Raw genomic sequence first — 13,984 nt, 5'->3', positions numbered from 1 at the left:
TGCAATACATTAATTTCAAAACAACTATTATCTTTAAGAATTACTATGATTTTAAATATGATTGAATCGAACGAGAAAGAGTGTTACCCGGAACTAGATACCCAGTAAAATTGGCCGAGTACGGGTACCCGGAAGTATGTCTTGAGACTAAAAACAGGGATCAGGAATCAGGTACCGCGTAGTGAAATTCCTCTTACTGGGTTCGGATAACGAAAATCTGATCAAGTACCATATAATTACCGAGTGCATCTCTAATTATAGACGACTGTGAGGACAATGAGCACTAATCCCAGTGAATTTTTCTTTTTATTTTACTCTATAAGAATTTATGTTAAATGAATGTTTTTTTTTTTCCTCGCGATTTATCATTTGCATCTTTAATAAAAAAAAGAAGCACCATTCACTGTAAAAATACGCGCACAGTTTTTAATCATGGTTTATTGAAAAATGAACTTTTATCAAGCAAATGATAATACACTGGGTAGTTTTCGTTATCCTTTTTAACAGTTATAGTGATTTTTCTTGATCTTCATTTGTCTTGATTTGAATGATTCTTCATTTGTCTTCCTTACGATAGGCATTCCTAAAAAGATAACGATAGTAATTTTAATATAAAATGCCATTAAAACAAGTCAATCAAATTCGTACACCTCTTGAAATTAAATACCTAACTTTCTTTGAATAAAAATAATTAATTTATATTTATTTATTTATCTTGTTTTTGCATAGCTGATTATTCCGCACATCTTAAAAAATGATACATTTTTGATGATAAATCAGAAATGATGCAATCGGAACTCTATCTAATTCTTACGTCTGATAAAATTAAATACGTAAAATTTTTTGAATAAAAATAATTAATTTACATTCATATATTTATTCTGTTTTTGTATAGCTGATTATTCGGCACATCCAAAAAAATGATACACTTTTGATGATAAATCAGAAATGATACAATCAGAACTCAATCTAATTCTTATGTCTGATAAAATTAAATACGTAATTTTTTTTTAATAAAAATAATTAATTTATATTTATTTATTTATTCTGTTTTTGTATAGCTGATTATTCTGCGCATCTAAAAAAATGATACATTTTTGATGATAAATCAGAAATGATACAATCAGATCTCAATCTAATTCTTACATCTGATAAAATTAAATACGTAAAATTTTTTGTATAAAAATAATTAATTTATATTTATTTATTTGTTCTGTTTTTGTATAGCTGATTATTCGGCACATCTAAAAAAATGATACATTTTTCAAACACTAGTGTTGCCTGTTTGCATCGTGGTTTAAATTTTTTAAAAAAGTAAACAACGATCATTCTTATGATTAGGAAATTCTTTAAGAGTTTTAAATTCTCATAGTGAAAGGTTCTAAACACGAATTAAGACATAAATATTGCTGTTCAAAGCAAATATACAATTTTAACACTTTTAAGTTTTATGAAAAAATTAGAAACAATCTTTTTATTGAATCTTTATTTTTTAAATGTGTCAGAGATAATTTGCGAGTATCTTCGTCATACTCATTAATTGTTAAAGTATAATGAATATTAAAAATGCATGCAGTTGGAAAGCTTAAAGATTGTGTCAGAATGTTGATAAGTTAACATCAGCATTAATAAAACATCTAAATATGTGCTAATTCTTAAAAAATAATGAAAGCACACCTACTAAAAATCTTTATAAGGAAATAAAAATTCACAAAAATACAACATTTTACTTACTGGCAATTTCTTATAGTTATCCAAATCCTGTGAATAAAAAAATGCAGTTTATCATATTATATTAAAACACTTTATTAATGCATTTCTAACCTACTATTGTTAATAATTTCTCATTTATTCATTTGTATTGCATTACAAATTTATTTTTCAGTCTGAAATATTTTTTTTTTAAATACTGAAAATGTAGTTTTGATAATTCTTAAACCAATATATTTTAATTAATGTTCATAATAATTTTATTAAATGCTCTCAAAATTTTGAGGAACATAAAAGAAAATCCTCAAAACTAAGTAAAAATAATTATATTTACTAAATNATTTGTATTGCATTGCAAATTTATTTTTCAGTCTAAAATATTTTTTTTTTTAAATACTGAAAATGTAGTTTTGATAATTCTTAAGCCAATATATTTTAATTAATGTTCATAATAATTTTATTAAATGCTCTCAAAATTTTGAGGAACATAAAAGAAAATCCTCAAAACTAAGTAAAAATAATTATATTTACTAAATTGTTTTTTTGTAATTCATTGACTTAATTTTATATGACTTGCAATATTGTCTCAAAAACGGACAAGACTATTTGAAAAAAATTCAGGTCCCGGGCGAACTCTTACAATTTGCAGTCTCTTTATTTGGTTCAAAATATTTGTAAGTCTAAATGTCTAAAAACAGACAAGACGAATCGTCAGCAATTTAAATAAATTATTCATACTGGGTGGGGAACTAGGAGTCTTCACCACGTTCTTCAAAGATTTGCTATATCAAGATTTAAACTTAGTTTTCAATTGTTGTTCTTGATCCATCTATCAATGGTTTTGCATAAAAACAAATTAAAAATACTTATTTCATTTTTCTGATATAATTATGTAAAAAGATCCCTGTTACCCATTGGAAATTTAACTGATACATATCAGTACAGGGAGAAACAGGAATACATATTAGTACAGGGAAGAAAAAAAAGAAAATCTATTTCTGTAGTGCACTTTAGCTAACTACTTATATCGACAGTGCACTTTCTTCTTTATTATGATTTAGATTAGAAAATAATGAAAAATGTTGATTACATATCCATTTACACATATTTTAGGCAATGAGAAACGCTGGTTCTGTTTTTACTTTTCAAAAGTACTGACGCCTGTTTGTACTGTATACTCTGCTCCAATGCACGACGTACTCTGATATAACACATCTTCTATATTCATTTGTTCAATGCATGAAAAACTAAGGCCAGATGATGTTTGAATAAAACACTTAATAGTGTTTATGCAATACCAATACTTACATCACCCTCAAGTTTCTTCATCAGGCACTCGTGACACTGAAAAATAAAAATAAAAAAACGAAATTAAGGCAGCGTATTAAAACAATAAATTGAAAAAACAATTTATACCAAAAAAACATTAAGTGAATTAGTTTTAATTTTTTTTTCTGATGTACAGTACAGAACCCATTATCCGGAAATCAGAAAATCTGAAAACTAAAAAACCGGAACGAAATTCGATAAATTTTCCCGCCATTTAAAAAAAAAAAAAAACATTTTTTTCTCATAGGATTTAAGGATTTTTCTTTCTATTTTGAAAGATGTTTACCTTACCATCATTTTAGAAAATAATCATTAGTGTATTACTTCATCGTTTTTTCTTCTTTTTAAGATTATTTCCACTTTTTTTTTAGTTGGGTTTAACAGTAAAAAAAAACGGCTTTTTGTAGCGATTCAGAAAACCGGAAAAATCAGTTATCCGGAATAGCGATGGTCCCGATCGTTCCGGATAATCGGTTCCCTACTGTAGTACTTATTAAGCTCTTGTCTTCAATAGAGTACTTGCAACTGAAGAAGTGAAGTGATTATGCCTTTATTAAGTGAAGTAATTATGATTTATGACCACATGATTTATATCCGATTTAATTGGGAGACTGTAGGCGACGCTACACGTGTGTATCAAACCTATTGGCTTTTGAATCGACAAAGGTCACGATTTATCTACGATGGCGTCACTTGCAGGTATCCAATTCGAGGGAGATACTTTTCCTAAGTAATCTACACAACACTGACTTGAATTTGGCTATTTAACCTTTATTCGATAAGTTCTTCATTTTAATAAAACTTTGGATCACATGTGTATGCTTATTAGATAGCTGTGAAGTCGGAAGTGGAGAAACTTTTGCAAGAGTCGTTGTCAGAAAAATTTTACTCGACTCTGACTCCAGTTAGTTAACAGTTAGGTTCTATAGGTTAAAGGAGAAGGGTAATTTTTTACTTTATGAAATTTAATTAGGCAAATATTTATATGTGAACAAAACTATTACTGAATTGAGTATTGTAATAAAGCGACTGTGTGACTTTTAACAACCACTGATTACAGTCATTCACAGTAATATATACACCGAAGAGCCATTACATTATGACCACCCTGCTAATAGCATGTAAGACCACCTTTAGCCCTCAAAACTGCTAGCACCCGCCGTGGCATTGATTCCACAAGGTGCCGATAGGCAGCCTGAGGTGTCTGGTACCAAGCGCTCACCAACTGGTCTTGCAATTCCCTCACATTGCGAGGGAGTAGCGTGGCAGCACGAATTTGGTTTTCTAAGTAGGACCACAAATGCTCTATTGGATTAAGGTCAGGTGAACTTGGGGGTCGAGACATGACTTGAAAGTCACTGGAATGTTCCTCGAACCAATCCATGACGATTTGACCCCTATGACATGGCGCATTAATACATAAACACCATCCCCGAAGGAAAAACTGTTGCCATGAATGGGTGAACCTGGTTTGCAACTATGTTCAAGTAGCTTACAGACGTCAGGGATTGTTCTATGAGGATTATGGGTCCTAATGTGACCATGAAAACATTGTTCCTAGGCGAGCTCATTGTTAAAGATGGATGGTGGTCATAATGTAGTGGCTCATCGTTGTATATATATATATATATATATATATANATAGAGAGAGAGAGAGAGAGAGAGAGAGAGAGAGAGAGAAAGAGAGAGTGAGAGAAAGAGGAGAGAGATAGAGAGAAAGTTTGTTTTTTAAAGATTTTTAAATTTATGATACACTGGTTTTAGATTATATGAACTTCATCAGACCACATTGCATATTTATTAAGCGATCGTCCTTCCTTTAGCTCTCACAGTACAAAGTACAGAGGTTAACTACGTTCTTCCAATTAAATAGCAGTAACAATAAATAACCATTTAAGATAATATTAAAATTTCTACAAACGCTTTTGATTTCTTCTACAGAGTATTCGCAAAAACTTGTTGCCATCTCTCTTCCGCAAACTTTTGTTACTACATTGCATCCTGTACTCTCAATTTTGTCCACCTGGAAAACATAGTAAAAAACATTGCAATCTGACATCATCGGAAAATAATGCGAGGTTTCGTGTGCAAAATAAAATAAAAAGTGAACACAGTGAATAATTTTTGATATAACGATGGGATTTACATGGGCTGGGATTTTTCTAAATGGTATAAGAACTTAGCCTTAAATATGCTAATTTATTAGTACCAGCTATATTTTAAGTTGCTGAATTAGACGCAAAAGCGGACTTTCTCTGATTAAACATGCCTTTTTCTGGCTCTCAAGAATCTTTGTTTCATTTTTTATATTTGTCATTGAACAGCCGACCCAATTTTAGGTTTACGACTACTAATCAACTCAGTACTACAGTTCAAAACCGTAGCCTTGTGATTTGAACTAATCCAGGAGTTTCCTTGTCTTCTGGAATGGTATTGATTTGTTATGGGAACATGGAGGACTTTACGACTCCACAGATTTTACGTGCATCCGTCACCATTTACTACACGGAGAATCCGGTGGGGATCGAACCCAGACACTCATGATTAAAGGAGTGGTAGTCGCAAACTGGAAAATATGACCTCCCTAATAGGTCAGGAGAGCTGATGTTAATTTTACCGTTTGCGTATGTCACCACATCTCGCTACATCATCATAGTAAGTCGAAAAATTTTCAGCACATAATTATAAACTTCGTATATCCACATATAGTTCCGTGAGAAAAGTAATTTATTATTATTATTATTATTTTTTATTTAATATTGTAGTTTTTTTTCTATTCTATGTAATATCACTCTAAATAATTTTGAAATTTAAGGTATAAAAATTTTCGCATCAGTTTAGAGATTGAAACATTAAATAGCAAAATATAAAATTATAGCTATCTAGATAGAAATATTCGCGAGAAAATTTTTTTTAAATGTACGTGAGACTTTTTTTGAAATTTTCTAACTCTGAACATGATATTCATGCCAAGAAGTTTTTAATTGCTGGCGAATTTAATTAAAATAAGTTCATCCAAATCATACCGCGTAGTCCTAAGTCTTGTTGTCAGAGCAGGTCAAGACAGGAGAGGCCAGTGAAAAATATTTACTACAAATTTGAAGATTTTTCTGCCCATTGATATATGCAAAGATCCCAATATTTCCTCTTGGTTGATGGTGACTCCAATTAAAAATCATTGTTTCTCATATGAAGAAAAATTTCAAAAACCCCAAAACGTATTTGATCACTCCTCTAAGCATTGTTTAAAACTTTAATTTCAAAATGACAATGATGGATTTGTTTGCTTTTGAAAAAACAAAACTTTAAAGGGATTGATATTTTTGTATTTACGAACTTTATTGGGTTTACGATTACTAATGCTCAACTCCATAGCCTTTTAATTTTGAACCAATCTAGAAGACAAGGAAAACTCTTGGATCTGTACCCCCAGAGGCATGGATTTGTTATGGGCACAAGGAGGACTTTGCGACTCGATAGATTTAACGTGCATCGGTCACCATTTACTACACAGAGGGGAACTCTTGAATATAGACCCAGTACCCTACGAACCAGGCTATCCAGGCCCGGAAAAATAAAAATAACCGCTGAAAAAAATTTTCAAAATTATTTACATTTTCTCTGTTCATTGAATCAGTATTTTTTAAAAACTTTTTAACTAACAATAACCAAAAATAAACCAACAATTATAAATGTTTCAATAATCTAAAAAAAGTACATATTTTTAGCAGTGATTATTTAAATCTCGAATCAAAGCATATTTGAAAACTATTCAAAAACAAAAAGGTATTGGGAATTGATTTACATTTAAGTGTGCTTTTAAAGCCTCTAAAAATTATTTATTTTATTTTCATTTAAAAAATATAGAAAATATGGGCTTTAAAAACTGAATTAGTAATTTAAGTATGCTTCTCTTTATTCAAAAAATTTTAAGAGTCGATGCTTTTTCCTTAAATTATTTTTTTTTCCAAATATCGATTATTGTTCTTTGAAATCCTAGTTATCGTTCATTTGTTAACACTAAACATGAAACTGCCGGTCAGGTGACCGTTTAAGAACTTTTGCATCGATAATGCTTGTATCATCTTATCGTTTTTGCACATTTAGCTTCATGGCTCTGATAATTATATGTAGTTAATATTCTATTAATAGCATTTTTTTGGTATTGTTTGTTTCGAATAATACTTGTCGTATACCTATTTCTACCACAACCTGTCATTCGACCGGGAGAATAATTTATTGCTTTATAGGATTATCGGATCAGAAATTATGATGTATTCCGTGCTCAACGTATTGCATTCGACTAGTTGCACATTTCCTGCAAAAATTATTGCGTAATTAGTTCAATCAGAATAACTGTGAATCCAAATTTCAGGCAAATACCGAAAATTTCGAATTGGCTTTTTTGTGTAAGAAAAAGTGACAAAAACTAAAAGTTTTGGCAAGTAGCTTATATTTTGTTTTGATAGCTTTACGTCATTTCTAACTACCTAGGTTACTTTTATCCAGAAAAATGTCGAAACAATCAAGACAGTCCAAGTTCTTAGAAGAAATGAATAATATCGGCGAAGATTTTTCGGAAATTGAGGAAGATGAATTTTCTGAAAAGGAGGATATACTGGCTGAACGTAAGACATGCCAAATAGGATATTGTAACGACAATAAAACCATCAAAATTTGTTCTGAATGTGAAAAATATGTCTGCGGAAAATGTACAATGGAAACACAATGTATATGTAAAATATGCGCTGAGCAATTAATTAAAAATTCTTATTCTTTGTGTTTGCAATACATAAAAATTGGCAATATACGATTTTGCTTAATTATAATAAAGTTTTTTTGTTTACTTCCTTCCTAACATCAATATTTTATATATTCAATTAAGAAACCGGTCATTTAACCGGCTATGGTAGAAATAGATATAGATTAAGTGTTGATATGTTTAGTGTTAAAATTAACATGTGTACAAAATGTTGACTTCTATAAAGCCAAAAAAAAATCATATATTTTGAAAAGAAAATTTTCTCAGTTCTTGTGATAAATAATGACGCTAAAGAAAAATCAATAATTAATGAGTAGCAATGGCAACCGAAGTTGGTGAGCTTGGCGAGTTTGAGAGTTGGCGAGCGAAGCGATCAAGTAGTGCCGGCTCCTAGCTCACTAAAACATCGTAAGAATCAACGCAGCTGTTTTACATATTCAAATCCAGTTTTGCACTGCGAAAACTGTAAGACTTGGAAAGTTTTTTTTCTTCTAATGGCAAGGCAATGAAAAGAAATAATTAAAACAACAAATTCACAGTAGAACAGATGACATAAAAGAAATTGACCGAAGTCATTGCCCCATTAAAAGTTCTCTTGCACGCCAATGCAGTGATGTCTCAGAGTCGCCATGCAGTGATGAGCAACGGTGGAGGTGGTCTCTATTCATAGGCCATGCCAAATTACATAGGGGGCAGTTTGGATGGTGAAACACCCCAATGCGATAGAGAATGTCCGGTCAAAAGATAGAATTTTGCAACAGCTTCTCCACGTGGAGAATCGGTAATGGCCATAAGATCACCAACTCTCCACAGCTTTGACTGCAAACGGTCAAGTAGTTGAACTTTAAAAAATTTTTATCATTATCTGTTTAAGATACAACTTTATAGAATGATATGACATTTTTGAATATCTTGACTGAAGCAATCTCGAGCGGTTCTTCGCTGGAAAATCTGCCAGCTCGTTTCCATAACTCCACAGTGGCCAGGAATCCACTGGAGTGCAACACGCTTTTTCTTTAAGGCCAACCTCAGCAAGTAATCCCGACATTGAGAGATTTCGGTTTCTAGGATTATGGGGAAATAAGGAAATTCTACATTCGATAGTAATTTTGAGAATTATTAATAATTAAACGTGTTCACGCCGGACGCCATGCAGCTGACAGAAATGCAACAAAAGAGTTGAATTTTGATTTTTTTTTTTTAATTCAACTCGAGTTTTTATTTTTAATACCAATTTGTTTGAAAGTTATTGAACTTAAGTGTTAAAAATTTTAATTGACTTTTTTTTTTTTACAAATTTTCTCTCTTTCTCTTTTGTTTTTTATAATGAAAATTGATCTGTTATTTTACAAAAACTTTTTATTTCTATTGAGATGTTTTTTCATGTACATAACCGTCGTAGAACAGCCGACCCATTTTTGGGACTACTAATGTTCAACTCCGTTGCCTTTTAATATTGAACTCAATCCAGAAGAAAAGGGAACTCCTGGATCGAGTATAGGGAGAAATTTGCCTTCGTGGAGGACTTTCTGATGAAACTAGCCCGCATTTGCGTTACATGTAGAAGAAGAACACGAGAACCTCCCACGGTTAGACTGACGGCAAGGGGACTCTGGCCCATGACCCATCTACCACTGAGGATATTTCACGTCAGAACTGTGGCCGGTGCTAGCCTGATGCGTAATTCGTATCGCCGGGTTCGAACCCCGGTTCACGTCATTGGCAGGCGAATCTCTATTCCCTGAGACATCGCCTTGAATTGGTGTCGAATGTAACAAAAAAAGGAGCTGGAAAACAGAAAAAAGAGATACTAGATTTTGTCAGATGCCAGATGTAAATTTGAACATTTTTGCATAACTTTTTAAAAAGAATTCCTTAGAAAAAACGTTACTTGAGAGAGATAAAAACCATTTGCTATTATAACTATTATAATTATATATTAGTCTCGTTAACAAGTAAAATTACTTTTCATTAGTTTATTTTTATTATTAGCATTTTGCATTCTTTATTTTTTTTTCAAGTACAGTTATATAATTTTTGAATTCAGACTCTATTATTCATTAATTTTGCTACAATTATTAACACAATGCTGTTACATAAAAGTCAAAAAATGATTTATATTTTTTTCTCTTTTAAAGAGATATCCACTTTAAGGAAAAAAGATCAAAGATGAATGCAATACAACTCTGGGGAGTGGAGAGCGGAGCATCACTGGCAGTGAGCGGGTGGGTGACCACTTGGATCAGTTTGCGTAGGAACCGAGTGTGTGCGGTATTGGTCCTCGTTAAACTGTTCTACCGTAAAGTGCTCGACTTCGTGCGCAGGTCGTCGGGCTACCGAAGCGGGGGTGCCATCCCCTCTGCAGAGGATCAAAATTGTGTTGGCATGTCTTCGGATCATCCTCAGGGATGCTTCCCAAACCGTCGCCGATAGTCCATTCTGCAGCTCTAGTACGACATAAATGAACTGCTACAACTACTACTACTGGAGAGTGGTGCGAGCAGAGAACAAAGTTTTTAAGGGGGGGGGGAAATAATCACATCCGATTGAATCATGTTATTCCTGATCAATTACAGAGAAATCGGGGGTTTTAAATAATTTGCGGATAAAGCTTAGAGGTCTTACTTGTGTAGAAGTTAAGTAAGCCCATTTTATTCCAAATATACAGAATAAGAAAAAATATTTTTTTTTTACCTAAATTTTTTATAAAATGAACTCTGAGTAAGCAACTTACCATTGGTACAAGAATTTTTCTACAGCAAACTGACAGCTCCTTATTTTTTTCAACACCTGCAAACGTTATTCACTATATCAGAAATCGAAAACTTTAATTATGCAAATCAGACAAATGTTTGCAAAATATACATTGAAACACATAGATGTGAACACTTGACTATATTCATTAAGCGTGAATATAGACTCAAGTCATTATTGCATACAATATTCTCTATTCATCATACTCATTCCCAAACAAGGTTAAAATTACAAATCATCATTTTTCATTAATCACAACTGCAAAAAATTGCGGATAAAAGTAGGGTGAAAATTACCGTTACTTTACCGAAAAATACATTTTTACAGGAGCATGTTTCTGAACAAAAATCTTATACAGTTCCTGGACATATTATTGTACGCACTATAAGATTCTATGTAACATTATGCAAATGATTAAAAAAAATTATAAAAAATATTGAAAAAAAGATAATTAATTTGCAAATCTTACATATTCCATTTTTCACTTTTTCCAAGTCGTACTCATGACCGGCACAGGGTGCTCCAATGACAAAAATCACGCAAATTACTGAAAGGAGGAGTGCAGACATTTTTTTTTAATGAATTTTACTTGAAAATTCAAACGTTTCGAAGTATGCAATGCTTCCAAAACTCAAAATGAAAATTTTATATATGATGAAACAAGGAAAAATTTCAAAACTATATCTGTTAGTGAAGTAACGTTTTTAATCACGCTATAACTAATATTTTTCCTTTTAGGAATAATACTTATTGTTAGAAAGTGCTTATAAAACATGTTGTAAAGGAAATTACCATTCATTTACATAGGCAGGTAAACATTTTTCAGGAAATTCCTTACAAATCCAAATCCTTGGTAGACCCTCACGTGAGAATGACGTGTAATATTTCACAACAAATTTGGGAAAAACATGTAAAATTAAAGAAGAAAAATTTAATGTATATCTAAGAACAATTTCATACTTTCCATTTTCATTTATAACTTCGCAATAGTAAATATAAATATGGACATATACCTTTTTCCTTGCATTTTTTAAGTCAGATTTCACCCAAACTTTAAAACGGAATATCGTTTTTTTGTTTGTTCAGATACTCAATTGAATTAGTTTTCTGTCAGTAACTAAATCACAAAAGGTTCAAACTGATAAATGGGCCTTTTATCCTTGGATGAAGATAATAAATCTGGAATTAAAATTAGGTCAAAATTTAGATTTATAATGATACCTTTAAAGAAATTTTTAATTTTTTACTTAAAGCTAACTAAAATTTCAAATGATACATACTGAAATTTTTAATATTTTACTAAAAGTAAATTAAGATTTGAGACATGCGAAGTGAATTTTTTTTAAATTTTTTACTGAAAGCCTCTTAAAAAAAATGCAGTACTGGAAATTATTTTTTTGAATCATGATAGATGATTGCATTTAAAGTACACTGTTAAAATTTTTGTTCTAAAATTATGGTGAAACAACTGGCAGCTGTCAGTCCACCCGATTAACCCAAAAGTTTACGGTAAAGAACATTTTTTTTAATTTATGGTTTTGAAACCATTTAAAAAAAAGTATGATTATAAACCATGAATACAAAACTATACAGTTTTTTAACCATTTACAACTAGCATTTTCAAAAACGTAAAAAATTTTTATTTTATTTTACTAGACATAGGAGCTCGGCTTTTCGTAAGGTAACGGGCAATCGAGAGTGACGGACACTGGAAATTCTTCATGTGTTGAAGAGAATGGAGGAAATATTGTGGTGTCAACACTAGGACTCGAACTCCAGTACTGCCGGTCATGAGATTGACTGATAACCCCGCTCTGCTATAATGTGTACTCAGTTGCAAAGAACTAAGTAACTTCATTAGGTGGTTCTAGTGGGTGCGATAAAATTTTGGTTGTTTAACCGTATTAGGTGAAAGCAGTTAATAAACAGTTTTTCTAACAAACTTAACAGTTTGATTACCATTTTATTTATGGTTATCTGACTGTTTCGATTAAATATGGTAAAATAACCATTCAATAAATTGTTATTTAACCATTTTTGCCGAGAAATTTCTGACAGTGTATGATAAAAGAAAACTCTCTAGAATAAATAAATTAAATCTAACTAGTGTTGCATCGCATTCAAACAAACGAATTGTTCCTAACAAAATATTAAATCAATAACAAAATACAAATTCTTAAACCTATGTTTTTCAAGAAAACTGAAAAGAAAATAGTTTTATTTTCATCTTACCTATTTTAAAAATCTGTGGCAGAAAAGCACTTCCAACTGGAGTGATAGAAATTAATACCGTCATGTGGGGCTACTTTGTGCAGCGGGGGCTACTTTGTGCAAATTCAAATTTGGCACTTTTCAAGTGCTGCTATCCAGTATTATGTTTTCTTCACGTTAAAAATGTGTGGAATTTGAAGATAGAAGTCTCCTACAAAAAAATTTTCGAATTTTAAAACAATCTCAGAGTGTGTTTTGTTTATCCAATTTCAATAACTTTCCGAGAACGTCGGACGTCGAAAAGTGTGCGTGGAAACTTTAGCTGTGAAATGCAAAGACGTTGATAAAACAATTGTTGTAAGTGCAAAATTTTTTATTTATATATTAATAAACAATTATATCATGCTAGCGTTAAAAAAGACTTGAAAATTAATAACAAATAAACGGAAAATGAAAAAAAAAATGCACTGTGGGGCTACTTTGTGCAAGGTTTCATCCGGTTTTTTTCGACAGAAAAATTGTCAGACGTTATAAAAAAAATATCTAGAACGAGAAACTACAGTGATTACACTTTAGAAAAGCTGCAACAATGTTTGCATGCAGTTGCTAGTGGTATGTCGATTGCAGAAGCTTCTCGGAAGTACAAAATCCACAAAAATACTATCTCTAGTAAAATTCACAAGAAACACGTAAAACGTGCTGGTAAACTATTATTTTTCTTCTACAAAGATTTTTCTAATGAATTAATCAAACTATTTAACACATAAAAATATATTTTATAGGACATCAGGTGATTTTGACAGAAACTGAAGAGCAAGTTCTATCATGTTTATTCAATCATGTTATGTTCAAATTTATCGATATTATAAATGTTGATGAATATGTAATAATTATTATTTCTTAAATTTCATCCATTTCAATGTTCAAAAATGTATATGGTTTCCTTTTGTTTAAACTCAAATGTTTTCAAATAAACATTTTTTTAAGAAAAAATTCGTTATAAAAAATGGTTTTTTATCGCTGAAAATTATTTTCAAATTAATATCTTTACATATCTTGATGTTTTTGTTATTAAAAATGTCAATAATTAACTATTTCAACAATTTTATATCAATATTTTACTAAAAACATGATTATTAAACTGAATTCCTATCACTGCACAAAGTAGCCCCACTTGGAAGCTACTTTGTGCAAGGTATGTTTTGACTTATTATTTGT

General features: G+C 31.1%; 1 protein-coding gene across 1 annotated transcript; it reads right to left on the bottom strand.

Moving 5' to 3' along the window:
- Window positions 1-399: 399 nt before the first annotated feature.
- LOC122269730 (uncharacterized) lies at window positions 400-11,190 on the bottom strand. Its single transcript, XM_043044157.2, has 6 exons — window positions 11,025-11,190; window positions 10,536-10,591; window positions 4,961-5,062; window positions 3,019-3,054; window positions 1,735-1,761; window positions 400-583 (listed from the first exon to the last, which is right to left on the bottom strand). Exons 1-6 carry the CDS (start codon window positions 11,122-11,124, stop codon window positions 569-571), a joined length of 336 nt encoding a protein of 111 aa, XP_042900091.1. The 5' UTR covers window positions 11,125-11,190; the 3' UTR covers window positions 400-568.
- Window positions 11,191-13,984: the final 2,794 nt, after the last annotated feature.

Source organism: Parasteatoda tepidariorum, chromosome 4, assembly GCF_043381705.1.
Source record: "Parasteatoda tepidariorum isolate YZ-2023 chromosome 4, CAS_Ptep_4.0, whole genome shotgun sequence".
Classification (NCBI taxonomy): domain Eukaryota; kingdom Metazoa; phylum Arthropoda; class Arachnida; order Araneae; family Theridiidae; genus Parasteatoda; species Parasteatoda tepidariorum.
Note: the sequence above shows the minus strand (reverse complement) of the source record. Positions and strands in the feature narration are given on the sequence as shown.

Excerpts from the sequence above, each read along its gene's own strand:
- LOC122269730 (XM_043044157.2), bottom strand. The coding sequence starts at position 11,124 with ATGTCTGCACTCCTCCTTTCAGTAATTTGCGTGATTTTTGTCATTGGA. Across the intron at positions 10,592-11,024 it reads AAAAGTGAAAAATGGAATAT|GTGTTGAAAAAAATAAGGAG; the intron begins GTAAGATTTGCA and ends TAACGTTTGCAG. Across the intron at positions 1,762-3,018 it reads TGAAGAAACTTGAGGGTGAT|GATTTGGATAACTATAAGAA; the intron begins GTAAGTATTGGT and ends TTTTATTCACAG.